The sequence below is a fragment of the Salvelinus namaycush genome, chromosome 21 (genome assembly GCF_016432855.1).
Source record: "Salvelinus namaycush isolate Seneca chromosome 21, SaNama_1.0, whole genome shotgun sequence".
Lineage (NCBI taxonomy): Eukaryota > Metazoa > Chordata > Actinopteri > Salmoniformes > Salmonidae > Salvelinus > Salvelinus namaycush.
In genome coordinates, this window is record NC_052327.1 from 53,317,437 (window position 1) to 53,330,744 (window position 13,308).

The following is a 13,308-nucleotide window of genomic DNA, read 5'->3' on the forward strand; positions in this document are numbered from 1 at the left end:
TCAGACCCTTTGCTATGAGACTCGAAAAAGAGCTTGTGTGCACCCTGTTTCCATTGATCGTCCTTGAGATGTTTCTACAACTTGATATGAGTCCACCTGTGGTAAATTCAATTGATTGGACATGATTTGGAAAGGCACACACCTGTCAACATAAGGTGCCACAGTTGACAGTGCATGTCAGAGAAAAAACCAAGCCATGAGGTCGAAGGAATTGTCCGTAGAGCTCTGATATAGGATTGTGTCGAGGCACAGATCTGTGGAAGGGTACCAAAACATTTCTGCAGCATTGAAGGTCCCCAAGAAGAGCTGTGTATCTTAACACCAGAGCTGTGTATCTTAACACCAGAACTGTGTATCTTAACACCAGAACTGTGTATCTTAACACCAGAACTGTGTATCTTAACACCAGAACTGTGTATCTTAACACCAGAGCTGTGTATCTTAACACCAGAGCTGTGCATCTTAACACCAGAACTGTGTATCTTAACACCAGAACTGTGTATCTTAACACCAGAGCTGTGTATCTTAACACCAGAACTGTGTATCTTAACACCAGAACTGTGTATCTTAACACCAGAGCTGTGTATCTTAACACCAGAACTGTGTATCTTAACACCAGAGCCATGTACTGTATCTAAATACACGACTCTGGGACTACACTTTTCAAAGTAAGATGGCCCTGTTGCCTTTATTGACAGACAGTAAAGGCTGCCAGTTGCCACAGATCCGCATATTATCTTGCTTCTATATAATATGATCGTTTTAATTACATATCCAGAGCTCCTATTCTTCTTCAGAGTAGCCAGAGTAGTTCCATGATCACTACAATGACTCCTGACTTCCACCTTGTGGTTGGCTGTTGAACATACACTAACAGTCTCTTTGTACTGAAGAAATCATTACAATCATATTACATATTTCAGGTCAGCCCAATAACCTACATCCTGCTGACTGTTGTAAACATGATTGTACATGTCTGTTCCTGATCTTGCATATTCATAGACTTATTACAAAGAGGGTCTATATATATGTTCTGAAACCTCTCTGCTTATTATGTGTATATACCTGTCCCTGTTATCGTATCCCTCACCAAATCTAAGGAAGTCTCTAGAATTTGAGTATCTTATGATAAACTGTAGACCACACTATTTGCCAAGAGAGTTTTCATCTATACTTTTCGTGGCTGTTTATTTACCACCACAGACGGATGCTGGCACTAAGACCGCACTCAGTCAGCTCTATTAAGAAATAAGCAAACAGGAAACCACTCATCCAGAGGCGGCGCTCCTAGTGGCCGGGGATTTTAATGCAGGAAAACTTAAATCAGTTTTACCTAATTTCTATCAACATGTTGAATGTGCAACCAGAGGGAAAACATTCTAGATCACCTGTACTCCACACACGGAGACGCGTACAAAGCTCTCCCTCGCCCCCCATTTGGTAAATCTGACCACAATTCTATCCTCCTGAATCCTGCTTACAAGCAAAAATGAAAGCAGGAAGCACCAGTGACTCGGTCTATAAAAAAAGTGGTCAGATGAAGCAGATGCTGAACTACAGGACTGTTTTGCTATCACAGAATGGAACATGTTCCGGGATTCTTCCGATGGCATTGAGGAGTACACCACATCAGTCACTAGCTTTATCAATAAGTGCATCGAGGACGTCGTCCCCACAGTGACTGTACGTACATAACCCAACCAGAAGCCGCGGATTACAGGTAACATTCGCACTGAGCTAAACGGTAGAGCTGCCGCTTTCAAGGTGCGGGACTCTAACCCGGAAGCTTATAAGAAATCCTGCTATGCCCTCCGACGAACCATCAAAAAGGCAAAGCGCCAATACAGGGCTAAGATTGAATCGTACTACACTGGCTCCGAAGCTTGTCTTATGTGGCAGGGCTTGCAAACTATTACAGACTACAAAGGGAAGCACAGCCACGAGCTGCCCAGTGACACGAGCCTACCAGACGAGCTAAATTACTTCTATGCTCGCTTCGAGGCAAGCAACACTGAGGCATGCATGAGAGCATCAGCTGTCAGCATCAGCTGTTCTGGACGACTGTGTGATCACGCTCTCCGTAGCCGACGTGAGTAAGACCTTTAAACAGGCCAACATTCACAAGGCCGCGGGGCCAGACGGATTACCAGGACGTATGCTCCGGGCATGTGGTGACCAACTGGCAGGTGTCTTCACTGACATTTTCAACATGTCCCTGATTGAGTCTGTAATACCAACATATTTTAAGCAGACCACCATAGTCCCTGTGCCCAAGAACACTAAGGCAACCTGCCTAAATGAGTACAGGCCCGTAGAACTCACGTCCGTAGCCATGAAGTGCTTTGAAAGGCTGCTAATGGCTCACATCAACACCATTATCCCAGAAACCCTACACCCACTCCAATTTGTGTACTGACCAAACAGATCCACAGATGATGCAATCTCTATTGCACTCCACACTGCCATTTCCCACCTGGACAAAAGGAACACTTATGTGAGAATGCTATTCATTGACTACAGCTCAGCATTCAACACCATAGTACCCTCAAAGCTCATCACTAAGCTAAGGATCCTGGGACTAAACACCTCCCTCTGCAACTGGATCCTGGACTTCCTGATGGGCCGCCCCCAGGTGGTGAGGGTAGGTAGCAACACATCTGCCACGCTGATCCTCAACACTGGAGCCCCTCAGGGGTGCGTGCTCAGTCCCCTCCTGTACTCCCTGTTCACCAGGTACGACTCCAACACCATCATTAAGTTTGCAGACGACACAACAGTGGTAGGCCTGATCACCGACAACGACGAGACAGCCTATAGGGAGGAGGTCAGAGACCTGGCCGGGTGGTGCCAGAATAGCAACCTATCCCTCAACATAACCAAGACTAAGGAGATGATTGTGGACTACAGGAAAAGGAGGACCGAGCACGCCCCCGTTCTCATTGACGGGGCTGTAGTGGAGCAGGTTGAGAGCTTCAAGTTCCTTGGTGTCCACATCACCAACAAATTAGAATGGTCCAAACACACCAAGACAGTCGTGAAGAGGGCACGACAAAGCCTATTCCCTCTCAGGAAACAAAACATATTTGGCATGGGTCCTTAGATCCTCAAAAGGTTCTACAGCTGCAACATCGAGAGCATCCTGACTGGTTGCATCACTGCCTGGTACGACAACTGCTCGTCCTGCGACCGCAAGGCAACTACAGAGGGTAGTGCGTACGGCCCAGTACATCACTGGGGCTAAGCTGCCTGCCATCCAGGACCTCTACACCAGACGGTGTCAGAGGAAGGCCCTAAAAATTGTCAAAGACCCCACCCACCCCAGTCACAAAAAGGCTTCTCAACAGTTTTTACCCCCAAGCCATAACAGGTAATCAAATGGCTACCCGGACTAGACTATTTGCATTGTGTACCCCCCCCCCCACCCCTCTTTTACGCTGCTGCTACTCTCTGTTTATCATATATGCATAGTCACTTTAACTAGACATTCATGTACATACTACCTCAATTGGCCAGACCAACCAGTGCCCCCGCACATTGGCTAACCGGGCTATCTGTATTGTGTCCCGCCACCCGCCACCCACCTCCCGCCAACCACTCTTGTACGCTACTGCTACTCCCTGTTCATCATATATGCATAGTCACTTTAACCATATCTACATGTACATACTACCTCAATCAGCCCGACTAACCGGTGTCTGTATGTAGCCTTGCTACTGTATATAGCCTCTCTACTGTATATATCCTCTCTACTGTATATAGCCTCACTACTGTATACAGCCTCACTACTGTTATTTTTCACTGTCTTTTTTACTGTTGTTTTTATTTCTTTACTTACCTATTGTTCACCTAATACCTTTTTTGCACCATTGGTTAGAGCCTGTAAGTAAGCATTTCACTGTAAGGTCTACACCTGTTGTATTCGGCACAGGTGACAAATAAACGTTGTTTTCTTATGCAGTATGAATGGTTATTGTGCATTATAGCCTATCAGCTTCTAGAAACAAAACATTATCATTATAGTGACCAAATAGAATATCGATAAATGATCATCACATCAATACAATTTAATATTTAAAAAACACTGATTGAGCAAAATGCATAGACATTGTTTGTTGAGCAATCTTTTAGAGTAGTTGCCTCAAATAGTACCTCTAGAAGAATTCTTTAGCCAATGGTTACAAGCCACGATTTTCATGTGTTAAGTTTTACATGGAAGACGTCTATTGGGAGAAAATGTCCTGTAGATTGTGAAATGTCCTGCTGCTATTGGCTGTGTTTTGTGCGTGGTGCCCTATGATTGGTCCGTCTTGGGGGGAGTATTAAAAGGGGTGCTTTTGTTGGGGGAGCTCGAACTTGTCATTCTTCCTTGTCAAGGCGTCGGTGTGTGCGTTGATACGGTTGAGGTATAGGTTGATACCCACGTCTTTTGTCTGAAGATAATTTTAACAAAATGAAGCGGATTTGGTTTATTGGGCTGCTCTGTGCGCTTTTAGCATTCGGTGAGTATCTGAGGATGTTTTTTTTTTATTAGCATCGCTATTAGCGGTGTCTATCCATACGAGGTAGCATTTGAACTTGATTTCTAAGCTCACGATCCAGCCATCTGAATCGTGAGCTTGTATTTCACCTTTTTAATAGTTAGATATGGACACCACTAGGCCTTTTTTATTTGTAATCATTTGGGTTTTATTCATTGAATTTGATTCTTGGAGATTTTCTTACTGCTTCGCACGTTTCTGGAAGTTTCCTTGTAAGCTAAGCAAACATCCTGTTCCTAGCTAGCAACCACAGATCAGAACGGCTAACGGTAACGTTAGTGTTAGCCTTGGCTTGCTCATCCCATCTAGCGTAGGTAGTTTGTGATATCTGTATTTCCTGTTATTTTGGTTACCTAAGGAATACAGCTAGGTATATAGCCCGTGACTGAATTATACAAAACAAATTCTGTCAGGTTGAATAGGCCACATCTCCTTTTTGATTTGCATGCGACTCTTGTTTTGCATGCGACTTCAGTTTGTAACTTAACGGGAAACTATATTTTGTTCTTTCATATTAGTCCATTGTTGACAGTCCCAAAGTGTTTTGTTTGTCAGCACTCAAGCTTTCAAGATGTGTAACACTCAAAATACAGAAAACCATCCCTGTATGATGTATTTACGTCATATGATGCAAAATGTATCATACGGGATGATTTCTGTATTGAGTTACACATCTTGAAAGTCCCCAAATGTTTTGTCAGCACTCAAGCAAAGGTCTACAATGTACTAAATGTTTTTGGGTTGGAGTTTTCCATGAACAGTTTACCTGTCGGATTCACCTTCTCTGCTAACTTGGGTGGTGTTTCTATGCAGCATCTGTGAGAGCAGAAGATGAACTTGACATCGACGGCGCTGTGGAGGAGGATCTGGGAAAGAGCAGAGATGGATCCAAGACGGATGACGAGGTGGTGCAGAGGTAGGTCAGGGAGAAACCTTAAAAAATAACCAGACTGAGGGGTGGTCCCAGCCTCATTACTGATGTGTGTTTGGTAGTTGCACAGATCCGACACAATTGTTTGGGAGGAACCTTAAAGTAAAACATGACAGTAGTCGGCTACAGGGGGAAGAAAGGTGACAGTTCGGTGTGATACACTGACCTGTTGAATGTCATTGATTTCTCTGTCTCTGTCCTCAGAGAGGAGGAGTCTATCCAGCTGGACGGGCTGAACGCAGCTCAGATCAAAGAGATTAGAGAGAAGTCGGAGAAACATGTCTTCCAGGCAGAGGTCAATCGCATGATGAAACTCATCATTAACTCCCTCTACAAGAACAAAGAGGTGAGTAGCGGTAGGGTTGAAGGATTCCGGAAACTTTCCCATCCTTCTCTTGTCCTCCTGTCTGTGTTGGATTTTGAGACGGTTAATATTATGACTCCAGATTGTAGAGTCAGTAAAAGTTGAGTGGATCCATCCATAACTAACTCAAGAGGTTTATGTTATTAACAGTAACCATCCTGTCCTCCTGTCTGTAGATCTTCTTGAGGGAGTTGATTTCCAACGCCTCTGATGCTCTGGATAAGATCAGACTGATGTCTCTGACCAATGACGATGCACTGGCCGCCAACGAGGAGCTCACCATCAAGATCAAGGTGTGTTTCATGGTCACGTCCTCAATCTCAATTCCTCGCACTCTTATCAACCGTACTGGAGATGGTCCTTCCCCTTGGACCTTCTTCTCCAATGTGTTTTGAGACTATTAAGAGGAATGGAGGAAATTTGAATTGGCGAAAGGGTTAGTCTTTGAAAGATATTTTGACTGATCCATTCTGCTTTGTAAGAGATGGAAATGATTACTAAAATATCATTAGGACTTCTGAGGTTGAGCTCACCTATTCTCTTCATGTTCTCCCTAGTCTGACAAGGAGAAGAACATGCTCCACATCACAGACACAGGTGTTGGCATGACCAAAGACGACCTGATTAGAAACCTGGGTACCATCGCCAAGTCGGGCACCAGCGAGTTCCTGAACAAGATGACGGAGGTTGAAAGTGAGGGCCAGTCCACCTCAGAGCTGATTGGACAGTTCGGCGTGGGCTTCTACTCCGCCTTCCTGGTTGCTGACAAGGTGATAGTGTCTTCGAAGCACAACAACGGCACGCAGCACATCTGGGAGTCTGACTCCAATGAGTTCAGCGTGATCGAGGACCCCCGTGGAGACACCCTAGGAAGGGGCACCACCATCACGTGAGTGTCTCAGAGTACATTTGTTATGTTTACATTTTATTCATTTAACAGATGGTTATCCAGAGCGACTTACAGTTGATAGCTAGGTGAGACAACCACACATCAGTCATAGTAAGTACTTCATTTTTTGGTACTTCCAAAAGTGAAAACTGGCAGTCTAGACAGCCACAAGCAAATGCTCCTAGTGTTTAAAAGTTTTTGAATACCAGGCTATGGTATTCATACAGTGGCCATGAATTAAATGAACTTGTGTAGCGTTGTAAGATATTTCAGGACAAAATCCCTCAATGATATTCAAAACACGAAGTACCATGACATTGAATCAATCTGTATTTTGACTGACTCATGTTTTGACACTAACATGGTTCTATCCGGTTGTCTTTTTGATTGGTCCAGGTTGGTGATGAAGGAGGAGGCCACAGACTACCTGGAGCTGGAGACCATCAAGAACCTGGTCAGGAAGTACTCCCAGTTCATCAACTTCCCCATCTACGTCTGGTCCAGCAAGGTATTGGAGTGGAACTATACTATTTTTCCTGTCCTCTCCTTCTGCACTGAAAGCAAAATAATTTACAGGTGGAAACAATATGGTGGAATCAAGCTAATCCTAGATAAAGGAGAGGAAGGGTTTGAGACCAGTTTGTCAAAGGAACAAACCATGGTGAACCATTGTAGCAGTGAGCTGTAGGAATAACATTTTGCCATTTTTCCCTTCTCTTCCACCTGTCCAGACTGAGACCGTTGAGGAGCCCATCGACGAGGACACCGAGGCAGAGGAGAAAGATGCCACTGAGGATGAGGTAGAGGTGGAGGAAGAGGAGGATGAGAAAGAGGACAAGCCAAAGACAAAGAAGGTAAAAACAAACAGCTTGACTCGTTTTATTTTCCCAAACCTCTCCTTCTGTAACAGTTCCATTTATTTAATCTATTCAAATGCTAACACACATAATACAACTTAGTTAGCAATTGGTGTCTTATTTTGGATGTTTTTGTTGACTTTTTAAAAACTCAAAACCACTTCCATGCCTTTGGTCCAGGTTGAGAAGACTGTGTGGGACTGGGAGCTGATGAACGACATTAAGCCCATCTGGACGAGGCCAGCCAAAGAAGTGGAGGAAGACGAGTACAAGGCTTTCTACAAGACCTTCTCCAAGGTATGCAGTCTGCGACCCTGACTTCCTTCCAGGGACTACTTCCTAGCCAAAGCATCCATTTTTAGCTTGCTCTTCGGAGTCTAGACTGGGTTAATGTGAAACCCTTTGACAACTGTTGACATGAAATGGGCTTTATAAATATCTTTTTGATTGGCATTCTAATTTGATTGATTTTGTCGCTCTCCCCCATCCAGGACACAGACGAGCCCCTGTCCCATATCCACTTCACAGCCGAGGGTGAGGTCACCTTCAAGTCCATCCTGTTTGTCCCCGCTGCCGCCCCCAGGGGCATGTTCGACGAGTACGGAACCAAGAAGAACGACTTCATCAAGCTGTTTGTCCGTAGAGTGTTCATCACTGATGACTTCAATGACATGATGCCCAAGTACCTGAACTTTGTCAGGGGAGTGGTGAGTGAGCCTTACATAGCTTACGTTATAGAACTAATCTAAGACTTGGTATAGCAGGGTTTAAAAATAATAATCTGATTTGGAATTGACCCTTGACCCTGCTGTACAGTTAAATGATTGTTCATTTAATGTTATTACTTTCCTCAAGTGATTTATGATTGTTTTATTAGGTGGACTCTGATGACCTGCCCCTGAATGTGTCTAGAGAAACCCTGCAGCAACACAAGCTGCTCAAGGTGAGCCTCTCTAATTAGACAAGTTCTGTTTCGGGTCAGTTTGGTGCCTAATGAAGATATGACTTGTTAACCATCGTAGTGAATGATGTGAGCTTAACTAAACGTTCCTCCATCCAGGTGATCCGTAAGAAGCTGGTGCGTAAGACCCTGGACATGATCAAGAAGATCGCAGAAGAGCAGTACAACGAGAAGTTCTGGAAGGAGTTTGGCACCAACATCAAGCTGGGTGTTATTGAGGACCACTCCAACAGGACCCGTCTGGCTAAGCTGCTACGTTTCCAGACCTCCAACAGCGACACGGTGCTGGCCAGCCTGGAGCAGTACGTAGAGAGGATGAAGGACAAGCAGGACAAGATCTACTTCATGGCTGGGACCAGCCGCAAGGAGGTGGGTAGTGTTACACTGTATAGGCCACTTAAGCTGCCGCGGTGGCCTGGTGTGGCAGGGGCCATACGTAGATGGAGAAGCGGGACCAGATATACTTCATGTCTAGAACTAGCTAAAAGGTGTGAAGAGTGGACTGAACTGGATTCATTTAAAAGCAATCCTTTTCTGGGATTCCCGTTTACTTTCCATCTTATTTTGAACTCTGTCTTCAAATGACGTTAAGGAAACCTCTCTGAATGTAACTACTCAGCTGGTTCCAATCTGCTCACTACCCCTTCCCCTGAGATGTTTGCAGATCTGTAAGGTGTAAGCAATCTAGTGGAATTGTAGGTCAATGTTCCTCCTAAACCCTAGTCTTCCCTTGTGTAATGTCCTCGTCCCCCAGGCGGAGTCTTCTCCCTTCGTAGAGAGCCTGTTGAAGAAGGGTTATGAGGTCATTTACCTGACCGAGCCAGTAGATGAGTACTGTGTCCAGGCTCTGCCAGAGTTCGATGGCAAGCGCTTCCAGAACGTGGCCAAGGAGGGCATCAAGTTTGACGAGAGTGACAAGGCCAAGGAGACAAGGGAGGCCCTGGAGAAGGAGTATGAACCTCTCACCACCTGGATGAAGGACAGCGCCCTGAAGGATAAGGTAACATACAGAACATGAAGGCAAAAGGTCAAACTTCAGCCCACTCGAGATAAAAAATAAAAAAAACGTTGGTTTTTCCAGACTCGGATTAAGTTTAGTGCTGGATAATAAAAAATAATAAAAAAACATTCTCAAAGGAGAATCCGGACCTCAATGTTTTTGGATTAAATGATATTGTGGAAAACCTTTATCTATTTTTGCCAATGTGTCCTTTTTCTCTTGTAGATTGAGAAGGCCATCCTGTCCCAGAGGCTGACCAAGTCCCCCTGTGCTCTTGTAGCCAGCCAGTACGGCTGGTCTGGTAACATGGAGAGGATCATGAAGGCGCAGGCCTACCAGACCGGGAAAGACATCTCCACAAAGTGAGTGGTCACTATGCGCTTCTGTTTGATCTCCTCGAACACGTCCTCATTCCTACTTTGTGAAAGGATCCAAATGTTGATATCATTGATTGATTTGATTTCAAGATCCTATTTGTGCTTCAGATTTCCTAATTCTTTTGCTCTGTTTCCAGTTATTATGCAAGCCAGAAGAAAACATTAGAAATCAACCCGAAGCACCCTCTCATCAAGGAGATGCTGAAACGTGTTTCTGTAAGTATTCACATAACCTATAACACAAACCATGTGACATTTCTGTCATACTTGATTCTCAAGAGGGGGGGGCCAATGAAAATCAAGCTAGAGAATGTCATCTTTCGTCAGCTGAATGATGTTTGTACATGGTGCTCCTCTGCAGTGCTGCTCGTGGCGCCGTCATATCGCTGAGTGTTTAATTCTCATCCCTTCTATTTCTCTTACCTGCAGACGAATGGCGAGGACCAGACTGCCTCAGACCTGGCCATGGTGCTGTTTGAGACTGCCACGTTGCGTTCAGGCTACCAGCTCCAGGACACCAAGGCCTACGGAGACCGGATTGAACGCATGCTGCGGCTCAGTATGAACGTGGACCTCACCGAACAGGCATGTCACAGCCCTGCCAAATACACAATGAGACATGATCAACTCCTGAATTCTGTAAATGAGTGGTGCTGTAGCCAAGCTTTTCCCCTCCAGTACAGTGATTTAGGCCTGGCCAAGCACACCTGACTCAATCATCAAGCCCTCAATGACTTGAATCTGTCTTTTGTCTGGGGCTACAACATGTGCTGTGGAGGACCGGAGACGGGAAAGCTACCTGCTCTAGCTCAGGGCTTATCCCACCTGTTTTGAAAAAGAAATGCAGTGTTACTCTTAAATGCTGAGGAAACTATATCTAATCCTGTTTTGCCCCGCCCCTTGCAGGTTGAGGAGGAGCCGGAGGAGGAGCCGGAGGAGGAGCCGGAGGAGGAGCCTGAAGAGGAGCCTGAAGAGCCAGCAGAGGATGAAGCGGCTGAGGAAGAGGAGGAAATTCCAGATGAAGAAGCGGTGAGTCTCAGATCACATGTTGCGGTTGACCAGTTTTGGGAAATTACGTTCATTCATGGTTTTATAGTTCAGATCAGTTCCTTCCCAGACACAAACACCCACATGTTTGGTGGACCAACATGTCAAACTTGGCTTTGGTTAGCCGAGACCGTGAGATCACTCCCACTAAGGCCAACTTTGAATCATTGATGGACCAGGCTAATATGCGCTATGCACCAGAGGCGGCTGATCGGAGGGGCTATTGGGAGGGCAAGCTCATTGTCATGGCTGGAACGGTATCAAACGTATGGAAACCACATGTTTGTTCCATTCCAGCCATTACAATGAGCCCATCCTCCTATAGCTACTCCCAGCAGCCTCCTCTGCTGTGCCCAATAGCCTGGGGAAGAGGTTATCATTTGAATATTCATAATTTCAAATTGATGCCTTGTTTTGCATGATTTAGTTAATGATGGTGAAACTTCAACCAACCTCCCTCTCTCTGGCCAACAGGCAACTGACAAAGATGAGTTATAAAGCACTGTAAATGAGGGTGTAATGATGATGGACCTGTCCTGGAGCTGAGCCACAACGAAGGCCGAAGTCCTAACTGGAAACCCAGACCGAATTCCACTTGTGTTCATATTTGTTTCCACTCCATTATCTGTGTTAAGTGAAACAATAGTGAAATGTAGTGTGATTCAGTCTGTCTAGCCAAGACCACCTGCTGGCTAGGATACCCAACAGCTACCAATCAAGACTAGCCCGGTCCCACATCTGTTTGTGCTCTCTTGCCCAACAAATCTGGGACCGGGCTAAGTCGAGGCCATCGGCCACACTTTACTCACTCTGCGGAGGGTCCTGATGGGGCGAGATTTTTTTAAGGCTGGTGTTTTTGTTTCTGTTTTGTTACATTCCTCATGATTGTAAATTTGTTAATATTTAACTGAGCTGGAAAAGATGTGATCGACACTGTCCCTTGATCCCATTGAATAAATATTTCCTTGAAAAGGGTCTACTGTCTGTGTGATGAATGTAGTTGGACTCTTGGTACGGGTGAAGTTATACATAAACTAAATACATTTTATTGAATAAAGCGGCACAAATATGACCGAATACAACATGTCTAAAGAACATACTGTTGAGGCGTTCCCATTTAAAGATGGACTCGGTAATTTAGATGCACAAAATTTAACTGCTTAGTGGGTCAATTAATCCGCTGTTTTGATCCATCCTGTTGCTACCATGCTGTCAGTGGGTTAATGTAGTAGGCTACAGGGAGTATATTATTAAAAGCCATGTGGTTTTTACGCTCAAAATGCTTTAGTTCTGAAAGTTCAGTGGTAGTGCATCACAGTTTAAAAGCCTGTATTCTGCCAATTGCAATGAATAGGGTTACAACAGGCTTCATAGTTTGCAGTAGGCGTGGAAGCTGTGAGACCGTCTAAGTTGAGTCACTACACGTCGGTATTTGTAGCTGAAACGGCTCAAGAACAGCGGTGAATCCACATTTTGAAGTCTGGTGCTTTTATGCACACTTCTAAAATGGTTATAGTTAATTTTAAAGTCAGTCTGTCAATGTTTGGGTGTTTAACGGTTCAAGAGCATTGGGCTATAGCGGTTTTTTGCACATTTTAAAAGCTTTTTTGGTCAAGAAGTGTAAATGGTCTCAAAAAGCTGTATACACACTTTCAGACTTTTTAAAGTTGGAATGGCATGTCTAGCTTTTAAAGGCTAGTTAATGACTTCAATGTAAATGTAGTGACTGGGATTTCTCATTCACATCTATGGCACCTGAAATGCATTGGGATTTATGCAAATATAGTTGTAGTGAAAAGTTTTTTTTTTTAAGCATGCTGACCAGTGTTAATCTGGACAATTAATGTTTTGGCAGCTTTTAGGGTTTTGGCGTGTGGTTCCAGTGGATGAACCGTTTCTAAATTGGTGCTTTGCTTTCAGCATGCACACCTACATATTGACAGCACAAATCTGATCGGATCTTTCTGTAAAACTATTCAACTAATTTAAATATGGCAACTTTATTTTAAACCCACCTCATCCGGTGTTTTGTCAACCTGTGTTTGGGGGAAAAAGTTATATTGAAAGGTTGAGTTCCTTCTAGTCATTGAACAGTGGTGTATTCCACTCTAGTGGCCTAGCCCTAGATACCAAACTAACTCACAGTATCTAAGGAATCAAATCCGATCACGTTTATTAATGTGTTTAGCTGTAAACAAAGGACTTTTCAGAGATTCTGTTGATCAATATTCCGTTTCTGTGATATTCAAATTTTACATGTGCAGAAAGACATTTTGCAGATATCGCCAGAAAGACATCCTCTTTGTGAACATGGTCTTTGTTGTATACACAGGGCCTAGTTCAA

General features: G+C 44.4%; 1 protein-coding gene across 1 annotated transcript; it reads left to right on the forward strand.

Moving 5' to 3' along the window:
• Positions 1–4,348: 4,348 nt before the first annotated feature.
• Positions 4,349–11,939, forward strand: LOC120066496 (endoplasmin-like). The gene is made up of 17 exons (XM_039017910.1): positions 4,349–4,499; positions 5,352–5,454; positions 5,674–5,815; positions 6,010–6,126; positions 6,391–6,722; positions 7,119–7,230; positions 7,454–7,576; positions 7,760–7,876; positions 8,071–8,286; positions 8,457–8,522; positions 8,640–8,909; positions 9,295–9,540; positions 9,766–9,902; positions 10,055–10,133; positions 10,347–10,502; positions 10,824–10,946; positions 11,439–11,939. The coding sequence occupies exons 1-17, from the start codon at positions 4,451–4,453 to the stop codon at positions 11,460–11,462; spliced, it is 2,412 nt and encodes an 803-aa protein (XP_038873838.1). The 5' UTR covers positions 4,349–4,450; the 3' UTR covers positions 11,463–11,939.
• Positions 11,940–13,308: the final 1,369 nt, after the last annotated feature.